This window comes from Bactrocera dorsalis, chromosome 5 (genome assembly GCF_023373825.1).
Source record: "Bactrocera dorsalis isolate Fly_Bdor chromosome 5, ASM2337382v1, whole genome shotgun sequence".
Lineage (NCBI taxonomy): Eukaryota > Metazoa > Arthropoda > Insecta > Diptera > Tephritidae > Bactrocera > Bactrocera dorsalis.
In genome coordinates, this window is record NC_064307.1 from 50,913,946 (window position 1) to 50,931,278 (window position 17,333).

The following is a 17,333-nucleotide window of genomic DNA, read 5'->3' on the forward strand; positions in this document are numbered from 1 at the left end:
TTTAATAATTCATGTTTTCATTTCCAGATATTTTGATTTCTGTGGTTACCTTTCAAAAACTCTTTTTCAAATTTTAATAATTTTATTTTCCGTACACGTGCTTACAGCTGGTCAAAATAGTTTCAAAAGGGATGTGCCAATGAAATTACGAAAAACTTCTGAAGCAGACATAAAAAGCTGTTTTGTATAGTCCGGTTTTCAATATGTATTGTAAGGGTTGCAAAATAAATTTTCCAATGGTTCCCAGTTAAAACTACAGATCAATGTGCCAGATCAATGTGCCATGGCTTATGTTTTCAGGCAACACTAAATCCAGTTGATAAAAATGGTCTCTATGGTTTTATAATATCCTTACTTAAAATGTTTTGACTGGCACTCTACTATCTACATATTTTGGAGGAAGCTTGCATAATTCTTCTACATACATATAAATGTTAGGAGAATTTGAAACTTCAGGACTCGTATATTTCGGACTGAATTTGATCAAAGAAAACCGACTGTTACAAAGTACTCTCTTACGTCTTAAACTTCTTTGGTGGTATAAACCTACATACATACTTACGTACAATATTAATTTTAAAGAGATTAATCAAAGCAACGTTGGTAATTTGTTTTGTATTTTATTTTTATAAAGTTAACCGATTTCATATTTATCTAGAAATAACTAACAGTCAAAGCATTGATTTTATGAATTGTGCAGATCAACAGCACAGAAAAGCTCTGAAAACCTCATGCTGGCAGATATTTCATAAATCTTTAACATTTTTTGTATTTTTATTTTGATTCTTAGATTACTGAAACAAACATTTTTTTCTATTTCAAAGTGCTTCAATTATTGAATATCAGTCGCATTCAGATTTCATTTTTAATCGTAATTTAATATTGGTGTTCATGGACTTAGGTAGTCGTTGTCACGTTAAAGTTCGTGTAGTTGTAGTGTGTAGTTTGTGGTGCAATTATTCAATAGTGCTCGTGTGTGTCTTATATACAATCTCTTACTTATTATTTTCATTTTTATTTGATAAAATTACATACATATATGTACAAGCTGTGGCTCAAAGGTACAACGAAAATGCAGTTAAAGAATTTTTGAGTTACTATAGTAAATGGTTTTAGTTAGTTTTAATGTTGATGACCTCTTGCAGATTCTAAGAAAGCTCTGTTGAGTTGTAGTTATTTTACAATTTCATTTTCAAATATTTCTTTCAGGATTTGAATTTATGATAGTTAAAACCTAGGTAAATTGGTGAAACCGATAACTTTCTGCACATTCTTTTTAACGGCATACTGCGTAGTGCAAAATCATATTTGAAACCCTTACTGAGCTCGTTTCATTAGATCTATATGTATATACATATTCTGCTTTCTATTTTAGAAAAACAGTGCGTTCGAAGATTCTTATAGTATGTAGTTAAAGTTTATTTTTTGATTGTAGCGCTTTACCAGAGAATTGGCATGTCAAAGAAAGTGAAAGAAGTATAAATAAGAATTTCTACAATTTTCAAATTTCTCAAAAATAAACCTTTTGAATGTTATTTTGGAAAATACAAATTTTAAATTGAGAAATATAATTTAGAAATTAGTGCTTTTGTTGTAAATCGTTTATATTAAAAATATATGTGGTAATATCGGACGCGTATTTATATATCACTACAACTTGTAACCCAACTGTTCGCTATATTAAAACTGGTTACAAAAATAGCAACAGATGAAACTGACTCGGAATATATAAAGTGTTATAACGACTGTGGCTAAACCCCAAATATTTTATTTACTATTACATATGTATCTTCATAATACTTTAGTGCTAAAGAATTTCAACAACGATCGTGGGTAGAACAGAATTTCAAATCTTAAACGCAGAATTTTTGAAAAAAAGGCTCCCCAATAGACCCTTGACGACCTTATAGCACACTTCGTTAATCTTTTATCTGTGAATATTTCGGTAGTAAAGGTTTCCAAAGCAGTTCAGTGCTTCTTAAGGAATTAAAGAAGATATGCCTGAAAATCTGTAGAACGTTTCCCGAAACAAATTTCAAGCCCTTAAAACTTGTTGTTTTACGTTGCAGTAGTTGTCACCTTGGTAATTAGAGATTACATGGGTTTACGGGTTTTACCAAACCAAACTTACATTTTTCTTATTTTACTAAATTGTACAACACCTCTAAAATATTGTCCTAAATTTTCAAGTTGATCCGAGTAAAGTTTCGGAGATACAATCTTCAGAACTTGTGCGCTCGAGGCTAGCTGCGCTAAGTGCGCCGTTTTTCTCCAAGATTTCTCGAGAACTACTCAATCGATCTTCATGAACTTTTACTCAGTTCTTTGAGATACAATTCTTAAAGACATGGATGAAAGATTTTTTTGATAATAACTATTTAAAAAAAATGTCGCGAAATTTTTATTTTTTTGTAAAAATGTCTGACAAAAATCAAATTTTCAGTTTTTCCTTCGTCCAAGTTATAAGTTAAGGTTTTAACAAAAGCTCGTATTTTCACTTTAGATGATCCCGTAAGAAGTTATCTTGCCAACGCAGAGTTAAAATATTTTTTTCCAAGAATTTCTTTGTTAATAGTGTATGTTTGTAACAATAAAAATTTCTAATAAAATATTTCATTTTTTGTATGAAAAACAATTTTTGAAAAAATGCTGCTTTTTACTCGAGGAAAGCCATATAACCCCTTAAAGATATCACACCGATGAAATTTTATGAATTATAGTAGTGCAAAGTTTTTCATATTTACTTAGTTTTTAAGATCGACATAAAAAATATTTACGGAGAAGGAAGACAAGTTCATCGAAACGATTAAATCATTCTTTAACAGTTTTCTGGTTTGTGTGCATCGGAACACTAAAACTGGTATCAAGATTGGTAATCCAGCTATAAAACGTAAAATTCATAAAATGTGATATTGTCTCTTTACTCTAAACACCCTACAGCTTTCACATTAAAACTTAATCTCGACCTGATCGAAATGTATTAATTTTGTGCGCCAATTCGTTTGAGTGAAATTTGCCGAAGCGTTGAAAATGCTATTGGCTGCCTTTAAAGGATCAATATTTCCGTGATTTTAAATGAGAATTGATATATTTATGGCGGTAGTAGTTGAAAGTCAGGAAGCCTTAATAATATTTGCCTCATAAAAAGCCATTTACTCTACTACGTTTATGATACCTAACAAGCTTCTAACAGTGTTTATAGAAAATTATTTAAATTTTATTGATCTTTGTGTAATTTAATTAACAATACCTTTGTAATTGATAATTCCAATATTTTGTATACAAAACATATTTAAGCAAAAAATTAAAACTTGGTTTACAAATTCCATTGAAATGTTGAAAAAATAAGTGTACATATGTATGTATGTATGTATTTATTACAAGCCATGTACCAAATTGTCACTTGTCACTAGATACTCAGCAAACCAGTTTAGTTCTCCCGTGGACCAGGCGGCGATCTTTTGGGCATATCTGCGGTGCTTCCAACTGCAATGACGTTAAGAGCTTTCACGCTATATGAAAGCGCAAAAAGCTCAAACGAGTCATGCTAACGGTGTAATCTTCTCTGCAAATATTTCGTGTAAGCAAGTGAGAGGTGTGAGTGTATGTAAAATGTATATGTGTGCATGTATGTGAAAAGCAAAATTTCAATGCAACTTTTACCAAATGAAAACAGATCGAAGGAACCAGAAAACGAAAAGCGATCATAAATGAACGTAATGAAAGAAAAACAAATGAACTTTTAAATTTTGTATAATTTTTTAAATTTAATTAATGTTTTAGCTTGCTTAGATAATAAAATTCCTAACTAGTTTTACTATTCGCTGATAAATACAATTTACTACTTGCATTTGCGCGCTAACTATGGACTTAGAATTATTTACATGCAGCGAAAAATACGGGTTTATACATACAATTTTAATGAACAATCAGTCTTTTTTAAAGAAAAGTGCTTTAAACTAAACAAGAAATAAATAATACAGAACAAAGTAATAATTTTTGAATGCATCTCTTCTTGGAATCATTTACAGTTACAAATAAATAAAAATAAGTTTATCTAAGTTTCAAGAAGTTACTAATGAATGTTGTGAGATACGGACTCATTCGAAATGTCATTACGTTAATTAGTCTCTTTGTTTGAATCTAACATGTAGCAGCGGACAGCTCTTCTGCGGTGACTGTCTTACATCTGCCAGAGGCAGCATATTTACAGGACATACATATTTACAAGGCGTAACCAGCCGGTTGACCCGTCAGCGGCTCATGGGGGGCTGCGCGAAGTAGCGTGAAGGCGTCTGTGGTTCCTTAATGCGATCACGCTATCGTCACTGCGCTGCACTGCCGCTCCTCACCCACACCCCGCTCGCGGCGCAACTCATTATAAAACATGGCCGGACGGCGTGGCGTCGCTGTTGCTTCGATCGGCAACGCACCCGTTGGTGTCATGTCGTCCAAGCGTATGGTAATCACTTCCTCCAGCGACGACGCCGACGTCTTCGTCGTGGCGGCATTGACACCCAACAATGGCGCGGTTACACTCATGCTGCCAGACGACAAATTGAGACCATGCAGTTCCGCAATATCGTAGCTGGCGGGCATGGCAACTTCCAGCGACGCTTCGTCCTCCAACGCCACGGACGACACTTTGTATGTCTTCTGCTTCATTAGCTGCTCCTGCGCTTGTTGCTGTTGTTCCAAGTCGCTCTGCCTCTTCAATGTGGCTGTGAGCATGTTGTTATTGTACACACCAGCAATGGCCGGATGGTGATGCACAGCCGTAATCGTCGGATAGATGAACTTCATGCCGTAGGAGAAGTGCTGGTGTTGGTGTTGATGATGCAATGCCTCATCGTAAGTCGGCAGGCCGGTGGCAATGGTATAGCATGGCGGCGACTCCATCTGCTGATAGTAGGCGGCGGAGGCAGCGTTAGCAGCTGTTACTGTATGTCTCCCGCGGGCGTCCATTAAACGGTCGCAAACGACAAAATGACCGTCGGCATACAAGTCGTTGCTCAAGTGGTTGCGTATGTCCTTATCTAAAGTGGGAGAAAAGAAGAGAAAAAAGAGGCGTGGTTAATCACTATATTGCAAGTGTGTTTGAAAAAGTAGTAGTCAGAGTTTCAAGCTACCAGTAAACGCAAAATAGAGTCAGCTGTGCTTGACAGAAAAAATAATCAAAGTTGCCTACACGATGTTGCAATCGATTGCTGTGTGTATGTGTGAAGATACATATGTAATATTTTATAACGAATGAACCAAGTAAATCCTTTAAACCGTCCTAAACAGCTTAAGTCCAAGGCAGCCACAAAATGCGCTGGCAAGCAATTTGAGCCACTGGCATAACTGTCAATCAAAGGTGCTTAATAATTATGACAAGGCGTCGCATGGGTTCCCAACACACAGACGCATACATACATGTTTCCCACAACACTTGAGCGACCTTAAGCAACAAATAAACAAGCAAAAGCAAAAGAACAAGCAAGCTGCTCGAAGAAGGACCAGAAACAATTGATAATCGATAAAAAAGTGACAACATAGCAACTTAAGCACTTAATACTTTCCACAGCGAGACAAACAGGGATGCAATGGCAACATATATGTAGATGCAAAAAATGTTGCCACAACCATCTAGCTTACAAAAACATCAATATTTCAGCTGTCAGAGCATGACAAGTGCGCACCGACGATTGTTGCACAGCACTATAGAAGAGAATGAGATGGAGAAGACGTAGAATGTGGAGCAGACAATACAAAAATGTGCGTCAAATACACACTGCATCGTTTTTCAGTTTTCTAGATATTCTGACACTGCCAAATGCCTTCTACTGTCTGTCTGTCATTGATAGAAGACACTTGTTTGTGGCAATGAATACCGTAAATGGTTGCTCAATTCAATTATAATTGTTTTCACTTGCATGCTGAAGCTAGAATAATATGTGAATGGCATAACTTTAGCTGCACCTAAATACAGTAATTGGTCGCAAAGAGTTGGATTTGTAACCAGTTGTGATTTACCTTGAAAACATTTAATTTGACTCGTTAATATGTTGAAAAAATAACAAAAATATTTTCTTGAGCAAATGGAATGTTCTTGTGAAATTTCTTTAAGCCTAACCCTCTTTGTTAATATTTTAAATGAATTTCCGTTGAAAATAGTTAAAGCAGAGGCAATTTTTAAAGATGTAATAAAGAAAGAGCAGTAAAAATATATTAATGCTAAATTTATTTTCCGAATATGAATACTCTATAATCATATTATCAGAAACCAAAAATAGTAAAATAATTATTTAATTATATATTATTACAAATAAAATTATTGCTGATAAAACCTTTAATTTTACTCAAATTAAGCTCTCTTTCAAGCAGCAGATAACTAGAAACCAAGTAGTTACAAAAGCAGTTACTTTGCAACCTATGTTTTAATATTACTTCTGGGTAGTGTCTATATGTTGTTATTTATTATAATGTGCTTTCTCAATCCATGTGTGGATGCAATTCTCTTGAATATTTCTTGAACTGTAAGCTTTCAATTGAAGTTTTGACCAACAAGTGTTGAGGCATTTTGCTGTCATATAGAATATTTTTACAATATTACTACACAGTTGGAAGCTGTCAGCAAAGAGACAGTGAAATAATAGAAATAGGAAAACAAAACGTGTTGACAGTTGAACGTCTTTAAGAAGAAGAAGTTTTGAGTGGTTTGGAAGTGTTTTGAATGTGTCTTTTGAAGTAATTATAGAAATGCATTATTTATTAAAAAAAAAGGAATTTTTTAAAATTTAATACGGTGTTTATAGAAAGAAATATCGAAAAAAAAACTTTTTCCTAAAAATTTTTACGAAAACTTAAAAAAAAAAATTTGGAAAATGACAATTTTGTCTTAAATTATTATTTTGATTTACTTGGGTTAAAATTCGTAAAAGATTCGCTTATTTAACACTTTTCAACATTTCTCTTGCAGCAAACAAAATTCAGCAATGCACATCCACAAACTCAATTCAACCAGTACCCTTGTTAAGGAAGTAAACGACCGATGAAGCAGAAACCAAAAGCAGATAGAGGAAAATATAAGTATTCGCAGATGATATGCTTTTTATAAAAAAACAACAAAAACAGTAAATCATGAGCACATACGCAAATGAACATCACACCACAGCTATGGAAGCAGCGCAACAGACCATTAAATTTAAATTGCAGTGCATTTCACGAAAGAAATGTACAAAGCGTGCTTTCAGGCGCAACAACGCTGCATTTATGTGCATGTTTGGACATGCAATTTTAATGAAAATGAGCGAAAGAAATGCACAGCTGCGAGTCGAAAATCGCTGACATTTAACCACTGTTGCACCACACACATACACGCATACAATAATCAACGCACATACACCACTCCACTCCCTCACTCACACACGTGAACCGCTGAATGCATAATGAAGCAAAGAAAAAACTCGAAAACTTCCTTCGAAAAAAATCAAACACAAAACCGCTTTCATTAATGCACAAAAGCAAGTCAATTGAAATGAATTGCTGGCGCTTTCAATAAATCTTCAAACTTCAATAGCGTTGGGCAGCTGCCGCGCGCGCTACACGCCAACTGCCGTAGCAATGAATTATGCAACAGGTGTAATAAAACCAAGTGCATACATTTATTGCTGAAGTGCAAACGTTTAATATTTTAATTGCGAAAGCGCATGTAAATCGATTGCTATTAGTGCGCTTTAGTGCGCCTGAATGTAGGCTGCAAATAACTGAAATCAACATTTTTCGCATTGCATATGGTTGTTGGTTGACACGTGTTTGTTGTTCTAAATATATATCGATATGTAGCGTATATACTTGGTGTTGTTGCGCAGCTTGCTGTTTCATTAAACTAAAATGGCCAACGCAAGAGCGCAAACATGACTGCCGACCACATGTGACTGCGCGCTTCGGCGCTCGCAGAACAAAAAAGAAATTCATGCAAAATTTATATGCGTTGTAAAATTTATGTGATTTTTCATATGTGTACTCATACACAGGCAAAAAAAACCCAACTATTCCTATAAAAAGCAGCATATGCGCCCAAAAGTATGCTTCGCTTGTGTGTAAGTGCAGGCAGGCACATATTTATTCATATCTTTTTTTATATTTTATCAAACATTTCGATGTTTTGGTGTTGGGCGCTGTCACGAATACACAGCATAATTTTTTTGACCACACGGCCGCTATTTGCGCGCCATAAAGTATGCAAACACGGTGGAATGCTGTGCGATTTTACAACTCGACGCCCGCATTCATACACATTTAATGGTATGAATATGTGCAAAAAACATATGTGTGTGTTTGTGTGCATTTTTAATTTACGCGCGGCAATTAATCGTGAAATATCGCACAAGTGTTGCCTTTAGCGTTGCCATTTTTGCGTGTGCTGTTGATGATGATGAATTTTTATGTAAATATAAATAATTATTTTATTGTCAATAAAAAATATATATTTTCATTGCGCGCACGTTTTTTATTGTTACATATAGAAACAACGGCTTGACTTTTTCCGTTAAATTTGTGCGTTTTTATGTGTGAACTTATTTATTTGTGCTTGGACACGCATTTTACGTCAGTTTTTCGAAGCTTTATGGTTTCAGTTTTTTGTAATTTTTTTTGTTGGTTTTGAAGGACCTGGTCCAACAGTACTCAATATTGAGTAGTAACTTTTTCAAAATATAGAGATTTGTTGAGGCAGTTTTGAGAGCTAAAACTAAAACTCCGTTGCTATTTTCTTTCACATATTTGTTTATTTTTGTTGGTTCCGTGACTTCAAATGTTATTTTTAAGAACTTAAACTATTTTTAGTTTTGTTTATATTAGCCTTAAGTTTAAATAAAAAGAAAAAAATAAAAAAAAATCGTGATTGGTGCTTAATAATAAATGAAAACTATCCACATTATTAATCACACCCACATTAATTAATATAACAATATTTTTTTTTTTAATTGTAAATTGTATTTTTTTTTCTGCAAAGCATCTCGTGAGCCTCTTAAAATATAAATAATTAAATTTTAATTGGTGTTTAGTCAACTGGAAGAAGTCACAAACGATATATTCATAAATATTAAAGATGAGGTTCGAGCAATGTTCCGAAAAAATATCTTTATTTTGAAGTTATTGTGGCCCTAGTTAAATATATTTGCTTCTTTCAAAACCAATGGAGTTGTTGTTGCAAATTGGACTGTATTCAGGGGCTATTTATAATAAGTTTCTTATTATTAAAACACTTTTAATGTACCAAGATTCATAAAATTTAATATATATACTAAAAGCACAAGTGTCTTCCGCACAATAAAGCCGTAATTAAAGCTTCTAAACTCTTCCAACTCCTTAAAAGCTGATTTATTGCGCAATCACAAAGTACAACGAAAGTATGCTAAATTCATTAATAATTAACTGCTGACTTCACTATCAGTTGTACTGTTATCTAAGTGCAACAACAACGCCTCGCGCTTAATTACTTCTCACAGCAACAAGTGTAAATTATTCAAAGCAGCCTTTAAGGCGTACAAGCCTCTGCGCACACTAAAGCAACTTCCCAAAATGGCAAATTACACACTCATGATGTAAACAAACGGCACAACAAAGCAGGCAAGAAGAATGGGACAGGCAATAAATATTAGCGGGAGTAGGAGGCAATACTGTGTATTCCACACACACACACACAAAACAAACACGTGACGCGTGCTTTGTTTGCGAATTGAAATTGTAACGCATCAAGTCGCTAATTGATTGCCAGCAAAGGGACAAACGAATTATTCATACACAAATACAACAAAGTTAAGAAAGCTGCTAAGTGTACATAAATATGGAAGTAAGACAGCTATTCACCGTTGTTTAGTTCACGAAAGTGATAAGCTGCGAAATGTCAGAGTTGCCATGAATTCAAGCGTTTACATATTGTTTGCCCTGCACGCTCTGACAGTTTAACAAATGCGGCTAATGCCAAATTTACCGCCTGATACGCAAAGCTGCTCAAGTATTTATTGCACAACGAAAACAAATGCAATTGTGTGTGTGTTTGTTTATTCTCTCTAAGCCTCAACGAAAGCAAGTGAAAGTAGGAGAATTTAACATATTTTTAGGGGCAAAACAGTTCACATGCGTATGAGAAATAACAAACTTCAGATAGCTGACCCAAAAACCTAAACTTCGCTGTGGCAAGCAGGCACTAAATTATAAATGACGCTTGTCCAGCAGGTGCGCAACAGGGAGAGGCGTACAGCTACAGAAATTATAAGCAGCGCACGACCACAACTAATTCAACTAACTGTACTAATTAAGCTGTTAATGGTCAGGCGGCTAGATGTAGGCAACACATATTGGATATCGGCCACATACTTACCTAACCCAGCATATATTGGCAAATATTTAGACACAGGCACAGGCTTGGGTGAGTTCAAACTAGGCCACAAAGCAAACAATTAATATGATAGATCTCTCTTGAATTGCTGTTCCATTGCGCTCGCAATTCCATTAACTGGCAGCAAGAGGTGTGGCTTTCGGTTGGCTTACGTAAATATACAATTTCCAGTGTGTGCTTTGAGGTAAAACTTTTTTAATACTCCTTAACGAAATTGACACTTTGACAGCTCCGCTCAACTTGTTTGGTGTCGGAGGCGCAAAACAGTTGTGCGTTATTGGTAATAGGTTCATAAATGAAAATATGTGTTGCTTGCTTTTAGGCGCAAAAATAAAAACATACAAACTAATTTAGCAGAAAGTAGCACGAAGCACCAATAAAGGTCATAAAAAGTTATGCGTAGCGCCGCTGAGCAGGTGCCGAAGCAAGAAAAGTAAATATACTTAGACTGAGGCGCAAGGTTAAATTACTTTGACAGTTTGCCGCTTTTACAAGGGATCTGCGTTAAATGATTTATAAGTTGCCTTAAATGTGAGGCGAACTTACACTCACAATGTGCTAAAAATAAGCAACAGATACTAGGGAGAGAGTGCACTAAAAGGAAGGGAAAATTTTAAAGTATTTTTTAACTGAACAACTTTGTTAAAAAATTTAAATTTTCAATATTAAAATTGTATAAATAATGCCAATAGTAATAATAAATAAACTATTTTTAATTAATTATTTAAAAAATTCTTCACAAAACTATGTTTCAAACTTTTAAGGCCAACTTCTAAATCTCTTCAACTTTTATGGAAGAAAAATTAGTTTTGTTTTGTGCCGCACAATTCGCCACTTTTATTTCGCCCTGCTTTGTTTACTTAACCCGTTATTTGCTGCCATTTGGCGGATAATAAATGTGGTCCCGCCGCTACAGTTCAAAAAAGGAATTTCGTTTTAAACTGGTGCAAATTTGTTGTCGCTTTTGTTATCACATCCGTATGCCGTGGAGAATAAGTGCGCTTCGTGAGCACAAAAGAGTTAAATTCCTTTTTAACGGTAATGCATTATACTAAAAAAATCGACTCGATGGGAATTCGCTCAAGTGGGTCGAGATTTGTTACCGTTAAAAAGGGACATGATTTATGATGCATAATTTTATTATAACCGTGACTTGCTAGAGGCCAGGTGGCGTAAAACACCGATGAAAAAGGCAATTGGATGTCATGTCATCTTTAGGTCAAGGAGGTGGCCTTTTGTGGTTTCATTTGCGATTTGTAGTTTTATATACATATTTGAAAAGTTTATGAAAATAATTAAGCGCAGAAATATTTGGAATAATAATATTATATTTATACATAACATTGCGGCTCTGTTATTTTTCCAGCTGGTATATCAACTGACTATCCGATTATCGCAATGCAAATGCAATATTGTTTTGAGATTAAAAAGGAAATTAGAGTTTCATGGCACACTTGGGAGAAGTCCAAGGTAAAGTAGTAAAAAATACAAATTATTTAGCTATTTTATAAAAAATATAGCTTTAAAACTCACTCGACAGCTTTTCTGACATATTTTTGACACATAAAAACACAACTGTTCTCTAAAAATCCCTACCAAAGTAGAAATATGACCAACTTCTTTGAAGCGTTTAACTAACTGTATACTTACTGCATTTCTTCCATTGCCGAAACTTGCGGTAAAAGTAGCAGGAGAACAAAATGAAAATCACAGAAAGCACCACCAATGCGGTGACCACGCCAATCCACAAATAATTAATGACGGCATGCATGTCGGCATCGCCGAAGAAGTCTTCCAAGAAGCTGCCACCCACACTGCCGACACCGTTCTTCAGCTCGGCCAAATTCAGCACAGCACTCTTGGAGATCTGTTCGTTGGTGATGTGTTGGCCGGTCGCATCGACGCCAAAGGGTCGCAACACGTGCTGCTCCTCCTGCGGCACGTTGCTCCCGCTATGCGCGCTGGCGGAAGCAACAGTGTCGTAGGCCACATTGCCGATACGCTGAAGCAGCGTATTGAATGTGTGCAATTTATTGATGTGTTCGAGATCGTGATGCGATGGTATCTCGAAGGTGATTTGGTTGTGCGACAACTGCTCGCCGGAGTGCAACAGCCGGTCCACGACGCTGTCTGGCGTGACTGCCGCCAAATTAAGAAATGGCATGTCGGTGGTATCCACAGCAAATGTTGTCTCCGGTGCGTAGGTTGTGCTGTCATACATATAATCCATTGTTGTTATGTCTTCCATTTTGCAACTTTGAGTTATTCACTTTTTGGTTCAACAATTTTTATAAATTTTTTTCACCTCACACTTTTGTTGCAATAAATTAAAGACAATTGTATATTTTTTTAATTCAAATTTTTGTATTATTTTATCAATTCACAGAAGCTCACGTTTCAAATTTGCTTTGTTTATCATGCTCGCGCTTCGAAAACACGTTTCTCTTCACTCTTGGAAAATTAACCCGTCAACAACGCGTCTTATTTGCTACGTGTGCACGCGTTGCCCGTCCAAGTCGAACTGAATTCTGTGCCGCTGCATGCAACAGAAGTCACTTGCCACCAGAAAAGTCACCAGCCAGCCGATTAGTAGGTAGCCATGCGGCCGTCAGTGGCGCTCAGTAAACAGCGTTAAGGGTATGTTGCCGCCGGACGAGTTTGCTAAAGGGAAATTCCATTTTTAGTTTCTCTCTCGCACTCAGGCTCAGCCGCGCACCTCGCCCTTCACTCTTGAATGCAGTAGTGTTGCACTCAATGCCGCTTACCTGATCACAATTGGACTTAGCGCAGCCAGCAGTGGCAAACTAATTCTTGGAACACGCTGCTGCAACTTTAAACCATGCACACACTAATACCCTTGCACCTACCAGACTGCTGTGTGTGTGTGTTTACGGTGCTGTTGAGTGGGTGTTAGTTTGCGAAAATAACTACATAATGGTCAGAAGGAGTTATTGAAACGAGTGGCATAGTTTGTGTACGAATGCGTAAGTAGTTCTGCGTATGTATGTATGTGAGTGCATGCTCCGTAGTTGGCGTTGCACTCGGCAGGATATGCTACTGACCCAATTTTAAAGCAACTACAAACGAAGCAACGACGAAGCTCTATTGCCGTCGTGCTTTAGTGGTTTTGGGTGCTGAAGGATCACATGTTAAAAATCTGGTAATTTGGCTTCCAACTCGGTATGGGGCGCATTTTAAATATATTCTGTGCGATGGTATGTGGCATGAGTGAATGAAAATGCAATTAAAAATCTAGAGAGTGTTCTGCATCGATTAAGGTGAGGTTGTGTCCAATTTTTTATTTTATAAGAGCAAATGTAGTTATGTGATGGGCTAGGGTTGCTCTAGCGTTTTGTGACTTTCAGAAATAAAATATTTTGAAACATAGGGTTTTTAAATTTTGTAGTACTAAAGAAGAAATGGACACGTTGCGCCTGGATATATAATTTTGTATATGTATATCGTCAATGCAACTTCTTTTATTGAAGTTTCAAAATTTTTTTGCGTTCAGTCTCAACTCTTAACTGAAAACAAACAAAAGAGCTGGCCTAAGTTGTAAATTCGTAGTGCAGACTATAGCGATTGCTGTTACGTTCTTATTTTTAACGAAATGCGAATTTACAGATATAACTCACTCCATTTGGGTTGCAACGAAAATGCACAGACAACACAATTATTCCGTGAGCCTTATTAATGCTACTCAGTGGTGAAATCTACTACATTTTCCGCGCTCACTCAAACTCTAAGTGAGCTCAGAGAGTTATGTTTATGTTATTCTATGCCACGATTGAGTTTCTACTCAACCAAATGGTATCCGGTGTGCAGTTTGCAGCACTCAAATTTAATTCTAACTCAAGAGCACGGAGAGAATTTCCCTTTTTATGTGCTCTTGGGTTTTATTTTGGGAGCCTTTTTGAGAAGCAGTTGTTTACGTGAAAATTGTACTCACGAATCAGGCACAAAGCAGTCCCTATCCAGCTTGCTAAGGGCAAAGGTGAGCAAATGGGCGCCGCGGCTGTTATTAATTTGTTTTTAAATTACGTGAATTTGAAAGTTAATGGAATAAAAATTTTGAATTCCTAATTAGAACTTTGAAAATTAAAAAATTCTAAATTTTAGTACATTTGCGGAAATATCTGTATTCAAAACAAACCATTGATTTAACTGGAAAAATTTGTTGTTTTTTGTTGTGTCTGTTAATGGTTTTGAAATACGATATTTAAAATATAATGCCGTTAGTTAAGTCTCAGCGTTCATATGTATCGATGCACTTGCCTTTGCTCGTTATGCGCTTTTATGTAATTACATGTGCACACAGCTTTATATTTCCGACTTTTTATTGCAACACTTTGCTACTGAACGTCACTTATGTGCAACTTGCGCCGCAACTGAGACGAAGCTAGGGGCTTGACAGCCGGCCGTCAGTTAGTCAATCAGCGACACTGTAAAACACGCTTTTTGGCATGTCAGCATGTCACCATATGACATAGTAACATAATAAAATAGCTTGACAGCTGACTGCAACAACAAAAATCAACAACAACGGTAGAGCAGAGTATAGCAATAACAATAGCCACAGCAACAGCAACAGCATGTCATGCAGCCACACCAAACCACGCTTAACCTAGCCGCCTGGCTGCCCGTCTGTCCGGTAGACCGAACACTTCCAGCATTATGTGAAAATATGAAAAGTAGTGCTGGTTTTCAGAATACTCCCATAGCGCAGAAAATAAATATTTTATTATGAGCAGTTTTACAAGCTTTATGTATACATGCATACATATGTATGTATATGTTTGTTTTGTAAGTTTACAAGTAGTTGCATGTACTCTTTATTTTTTGTTGAAATCTTTTAGTTTTTGACAGAAATTTTCTCACCGAAAAGTGACACATAACACACCAACATACAATTCTGTACTTGCATTTGCTCCTATTTTCCCTCGATATAACGCTTGATGAGAAAAAAACTTGGGTAATTTTTCCATTGAGGTATCAAAAGCTTGTATACGGTTATATGTATATGTACATACAAGTCTGTACACCCTGAACCGCCGAAATCGGGTGAAATCTCTGCCCACTCCCGTAGGTTTCGTTAAAAACTACAAAAAGCGCTAAATTTCAATAAATAAATACTTAATAAATACTTTTCGGTGGAAACCCATATCTCAGGACCTACTTGGCCGAAATTGATCAAATTTGCGACGGACCAAAACTATTCAAGTCATCAAATACCGAATATGTATGTATGCACTTAAAAATTCCAAATGCGAACTTTTTGTTGGAAATATCGGTAAATCTGTGATTTATTAGAGAAATTCGTGGAGAATGGTTTAAATAGGATTAATAATTTCTTTATACCGAATTGAAATATCTTCGAACTTCCAGCGGACTATATACCGCATATATCGGCAAAAGTGTGACTTATTTTAATACAATTTTGAGAGTGTGTTTTGCCTGACAAAGAATGATTATATTTACAAAAAGAATAGTTACAGCAGTTATTTCTAGCGATTTTTTTAGGAACCTTATGTATTTTATTAAGCTTTATAGCTTATCTTATTCCTTTGGTAAAAATTTAAAATATATGGCACCCGTTATTATTGACAGTTTTTAAAACATTTATACATACATACATATGTATACATATACATACTTATATGTACATCGTATGTGAATGTGTGAGTTGTCAAAGGCAATTTTTCAGTTCACTTTGAAAACATACTAACTCGGTTTATTGAGACAATTGTCCGGCAATTGATATCTCACTTTCCCTGGTATGCTTCCCTAAACGGAATCCCTGACAGACAACACATGCCGACACACGTACTCATAGTGCACAGCATCAAACAAAAGCACATACACACCCACACGTTTGCGCATTTCTTGGAGTCTTTTGTTTTGAAAATGCCATTGTCGATGAAAAAAGGACCAAATGTGCGGGCATTGAAAAACAAATATCCACATACCTTCGCAAATACAGCCGTGTCGTGCACACACACGCTGCCCTACGCACATATTTATGTACATATATACGGATATAGTTAGATAAGGAGCGTAAAATGCACGCGTGAGTGGAAAGACATTCTCTCTGTTTGTCTATTTTCTGTTTGTGGCATGTTGCGAAACATTTGTGTTTTTGTTTTTGTTTTTGCTCTAGCGTTTTGTTAGTTTCAATGCAAATAAATACCTATACATAGATATAATATAGGGTGATTTTTTTGAGGTTAGGATTTTCATGCATTAGTATTTGACAGATCACGTGGGATTTCAGACATGGTGTCAAAGAGAAAGATGCTCAGTATGCTTTGACATTTCATCATGAATAGACTTACTAACGAGCAACGCTTGCAAATCATTGAATTTTATTACCAAAATCAGTGTTCGGTTCGAAATGTGTTTCGCGCGCGTGTTTTGTTCAGCGATGAGGCTCATTTCTGGTTGAATGGCTACGTAAATAAGCAAAATTGCCGCATTTGGGGTGAAGAGCAACCAGAAGCCGTTCAAGAACTGCCCATGCATCCCGAAAAATGCACTGTTTGGTGTGGTTTGTACGCTGGTGGAATCATTGGACCGTATTTTTTCAAAGATGCTGTTGGACGCAACGTTACGGTGAATGGCGATCGCTATCGTTCGATGCTAACAAACTTTTTGTTGCCAAAAATGGAAGAACTGAACTTGGTTGACATGTGGTTTCAACAAGATGGCGCTACATGCCACACAGCTCGCGATTCTATGGCCATTTTGAGGGAAAACTTCGGACAACAATTCATCTCAAGAAATGGACCCGTAAGTTGGCCACCAAGATCATGCGATTTAACGCCTTTAGACTATTTTTTGTGGGGCTACGTCAAGTCTAAAGTCTACAGAAATAAGCCAGCAACTATTCCAGCTTTGGAAGACAACATTTCCGAAGAAATTCGGGCTATTCCGGCCGAAATGCTCGAAA

General features: G+C 36.2%; 2 protein-coding genes across 2 annotated transcripts; both read right to left on the reverse strand.

Moving 5' to 3' along the window:
* Positions 1–2,140: 2,140 nt before the first annotated feature.
* Positions 2,141–13,012, reverse strand: LOC105223968 (protein commissureless 1). Its single transcript, XM_011201893.4, has 2 exons — positions 12,038–13,012; positions 2,141–5,036 (listed from the first exon to the last, which is right to left on the reverse strand). The coding sequence occupies exons 1-2, from the start codon at positions 12,633–12,635 to the stop codon at positions 4,315–4,317; spliced, it is 1,320 nt and encodes a 439-aa protein (XP_011200195.2). The 5' UTR covers positions 12,636–13,012; the 3' UTR covers positions 2,141–4,314.
* LOC125778890 (protein commissureless 1) lies at positions 4,315–12,635 on the reverse strand. Its single transcript, XM_049458504.1, has 2 exons — positions 12,038–12,635; positions 4,315–5,036 (listed from the first exon to the last, which is right to left on the reverse strand). The coding sequence occupies exons 1-2, from the start codon at positions 12,633–12,635 to the stop codon at positions 4,315–4,317; spliced, it is 1,320 nt and encodes a 439-aa protein (XP_049314461.1).
* Positions 13,013–17,333: the final 4,321 nt, after the last annotated feature.

What these genes read in the sequence shown, in the direction of transcription:
- LOC125778890 (XM_049458504.1), bottom strand. Translation starts at nt 12,635, where the DNA reads ATGGAAGACATAACAACAATGGATTATATGTATGACAGCACAACCTAC. An exon ending in TCGGCAATGGAAGAAATGCA is followed by an intron (nt 5,037 to 12,037) that starts GTAAGTATACAG and finishes CTCCCACTTTAG; the next exon opens with ATAAGGACATACGCAACCAC.
- LOC105223968 (XM_011201893.4), bottom strand. Translation starts at nt 12,635, where the DNA reads ATGGAAGACATAACAACAATGGATTATATGTATGACAGCACAACCTAC. An exon ending in TCGGCAATGGAAGAAATGCA is followed by an intron (nt 5,037 to 12,037) that starts GTAAGTATACAG and finishes CTCCCACTTTAG; the next exon opens with ATAAGGACATACGCAACCAC.